We start from the raw sequence: 3472 nt of genomic DNA on the forward strand, positions 1-3472 counted from the left end.
CTAGTTTTTATTTCGAAATAATTTTTGTTCCAGTTTTGGTGCGGATGCTTCTTTCCTTTATAATCCACCTAGTTGCCATATTCCCTCTCGTCAGTCGAATCAAATTAGGGTTCTTTTCTTCTTTAATTCTCCTTCCTCCTCTCGTCCTCCTCCTCCTCCTCCAACAGCAGCAGTAACCACCACCACCTCCTCGACACCGACGTGTGATACGAGAACACCATGGCTATGCTCGATTCCTCCGACATCAAGGATTCCGTCCCTACCTCGCGATCGAGTCGCCTCGGCTCCATATTGGTACCATCTCCTTCCGGTCCCTCCCGTCTATGTACCGATATATAGTTCTCATGTTGGTTTTCGATTTGCTCCTGCAAACGAGATTGTTTGATGCCATCTTTCAGATCCTCATGGACCGCAACTCTCTTGAACTGACCATAGACAGGTATCATTTTACTTTTAGTGTCTCCTTTGCAATAGTGATGCCTGTATGGGATTTTAATATATTTTATTTAGTAGGTGAAACTAGTAGAGGATGGGGGCACCAAAAAGATCCTTCTACCTAATTTGCATAAATATATCGACGTAGGAGGTACTTAATGGAATGAATTTATGATAAAAGGGAATTTGGTCTTTCATTGTGCACTTGTTTTGAAATATTTGGTTGTACAACTCTTTTTTCTTACAATGCCTTCTTAGGTTTTAAGTTTCTCTTCTTAATAATAATAAATTCATTTATGTCAAGTTGTTTTTTATAATAATTCTTGGAATATAGTTAGAGATGATCGAGTATAAAAACTTAAAAAGTTGAAAGTGATCAACACAAGCATTAATTATAACATATGAGTTTGGATGCAATTGATCTTATTTTATTATTGAATTATTTTATATAACTTATGATGAACATTTTGGAGGGAGATTATAGGCACTTTATAACTAATAAAATTGATTTCTTGACAAGTTGGCTAAAAGAAGAGACCGACTTAGAGGGCGATTTAGAGAACTATTCTCTTATCATACCTCATAGAATTATTGAGAATGTGTAGTATATAAGAGAATGTGTAACAATGTTTGTAAAGTAAATATAGTCATATTTAGAAGGATTGAAGCTTCTTTCGTATAACTTCAATGTTGGCATTCGAAATGTTTAAAGGATCGATTTCTCCATAATTTTGAAAGCATAAATCTAAATGAATAAAAGCCACGTACACGATCACCTTATTGTGTTAGACAATCAAAGGGGAAAATATTCAAAATAACACAAAATACCAGTATGACATATTTTATATTATTTGACATTATCACTTCTCAAGACACTACTGTTAATCCACGCGCTCTACAAATTTATATACTTCTTTTACTGGACTAATTTGTAGAGTCATATATATATATATATATATATATATAAGGTCTCCGGGTAGCCGCCCTCGACCGCAGCCCCGGGCGTCAACGATCGCGCGATTAGCTTTCACCTGCATCTCCAGCGCCGCCACGTAGTCCGCGGCCTCCTTCAGGAGGCTAGACGCCGAAGAGCCCGCGCATAGCCTTCACCTGCATCTCCAGCGCCGCTACGTAGTCCGCCGACTCCTTCAGGAGGCTTGACGTCGACACCTTCCGGCACCCAGGCACCAGCCAGCGGAGCGTCCGCAGGCTGTCCCTCACTCTCTTCCCCTCCGGCCGAGGCGCCGCTACCATCCGTGGCCTCCCTCGGCGGACCAAAACTCTACCTCGGGCCTTGAGGAGGAGATTGCCGCCGCCGCGGCCGAACAGAATGGTTCGGCTCCAGCGGGACCGGCCGCGGGCGGTGAGGGCGAGGGCGGAGTCCGCTGCCTCGTTTTCATGGTTTTTGTCAAAAGGGTTTTAAGGATATTTTAGTGTTTTTTACACTCCAATTGATCTGATTAGTGAATTGAATGAGATTGAGGTCCGGATCACAATTTTTTCCAATTCAATGAATCGGTTGATCCGATCTGGGTTTGATAATTGTGCATAAAATATAAAAAAATCATTCACTCATATGCTTTGCATGCATATTAAATATTCCCTTTATAGTTTTTATTTATTTGTGTTATGATTTGTCCTATTATATACTTATAACGATAAACGAGGACTAACTATAAAGTAATTAATTTTTTATTGATGTGTTTATTGGCTTAATGTTGATTTCATCAACATTTGAGTGGATACGATACTTTAGTTCAGGATCATGTTGTAGTCGTCCACTTCTAACAATCCAAGAAATAAAATAACTACTTGAGACATATATGTCCATCGGTTGAGGATCACGTTGCATATGTCTACTATGAGATAGTTTTGGTTGCTACATGAAGGGAAATCATCTAAATTGAGAGGACGGTAATGATAAATATATATTTTTATAAATTATATATCGTAAAAGTAAGATTTTGAATACCGTATCTTAGTGATATACTGGTCAGATAGGTACAAGACATATCGATTTATACAAAATATACCAATACATGATATACTAAGTAGGATATATCGATATATCATCCGTATTGATCTTCGGATTGATACATATTACTCATATCGAGTGGTACGATATGATATTACAAATGATACGTAGATACTCTAATAACACTTTCACAATTAAGTATCATATATTTTTCGAAAGAAAAAGGTATATTAAACATAAAATTTTGTACGCTTGAACTTCTTCGCATACAAGAGCGATATTCATCAATATACCCAAAAAAATCCTAAAAAGAAAGGGATAAATTATTTTTTGAGTTGAGTTGGAAGGATAATTAGGCAGCAACGTGTTTCATGATCACACACATTTATAACATCAAAATTAATAATAAAAGGTAAATTTATAAAATTGGCTAATAGGTTATAAAAATAGTAACACATATGAGCTAATTAAAATCAATAATACATAAAGCATCCTCCTTTAAATTGGTTCAATGAACAGAAACATTGTAATTATATTAGAAACATAATTATAATTCAAATCACCACTGACCATAGCTACTATTATAATATATATATGTATATATATTATTTATTTATATAGGAATTTGAATGATATTGGATGAAAATTATGAAGAGCCTAATAATATATTCCAAAATAAAAGATGGCAAAATTTGCATACTTAATCTGAAATATACGTATATATATATTATTAAAAAAATCATATACTATTGGTGATTATTTATCATGAAAATAGTAATAAAATATGTTTAATAATGCCATGAAGACATTTGTGTAAAGGGAAAGCCAATGGAAACGGCGCGCGCGCGCTCTTTTCCATGGAATTCGCGCTCTGTTTTAAGGGCGGATTTGTTCGACAACCCCACCAAATCACAGCGAGCGCTCCGACGCATTCCGATCTGCCTGCCGTAGTTGAAGGCGACGTGATGCGAAGCGAGACGAGTCAGCGATCGATGAGATCCCGCGAGCGAGACGAAGACGAGGAGACGCCGCCGCAGGAACCCTCGCCTGCTCCGTCCCCGA

At 37.3% G+C, this 3472-nt stretch overlaps 1 protein-coding gene across 1 annotated transcript; it reads right to left on the reverse strand.

The window, feature by feature from the left end:
• Positions 1-1512: 1512 nt before the first annotated feature.
• Positions 1513-2266, reverse strand: LOC135680124 (transcription factor bHLH149-like). Its single transcript, XM_065194110.1, has 2 exons — positions 2248-2266; positions 1513-1820 (listed from the first exon to the last, which is right to left on the reverse strand). Exons 1-2 carry the CDS (start codon positions 2264-2266, stop codon positions 1513-1515), a joined length of 327 nt encoding a protein of 108 aa, XP_065050182.1.
• Positions 2267-3472: the final 1206 nt, after the last annotated feature.

This window comes from Musa acuminata, chromosome BXJ1-7, assembly GCF_036884655.1.
Source record: "Musa acuminata AAA Group cultivar baxijiao chromosome BXJ1-7, Cavendish_Baxijiao_AAA, whole genome shotgun sequence".
Lineage (NCBI taxonomy): Eukaryota > Viridiplantae > Streptophyta > Magnoliopsida > Zingiberales > Musaceae > Musa > Musa acuminata.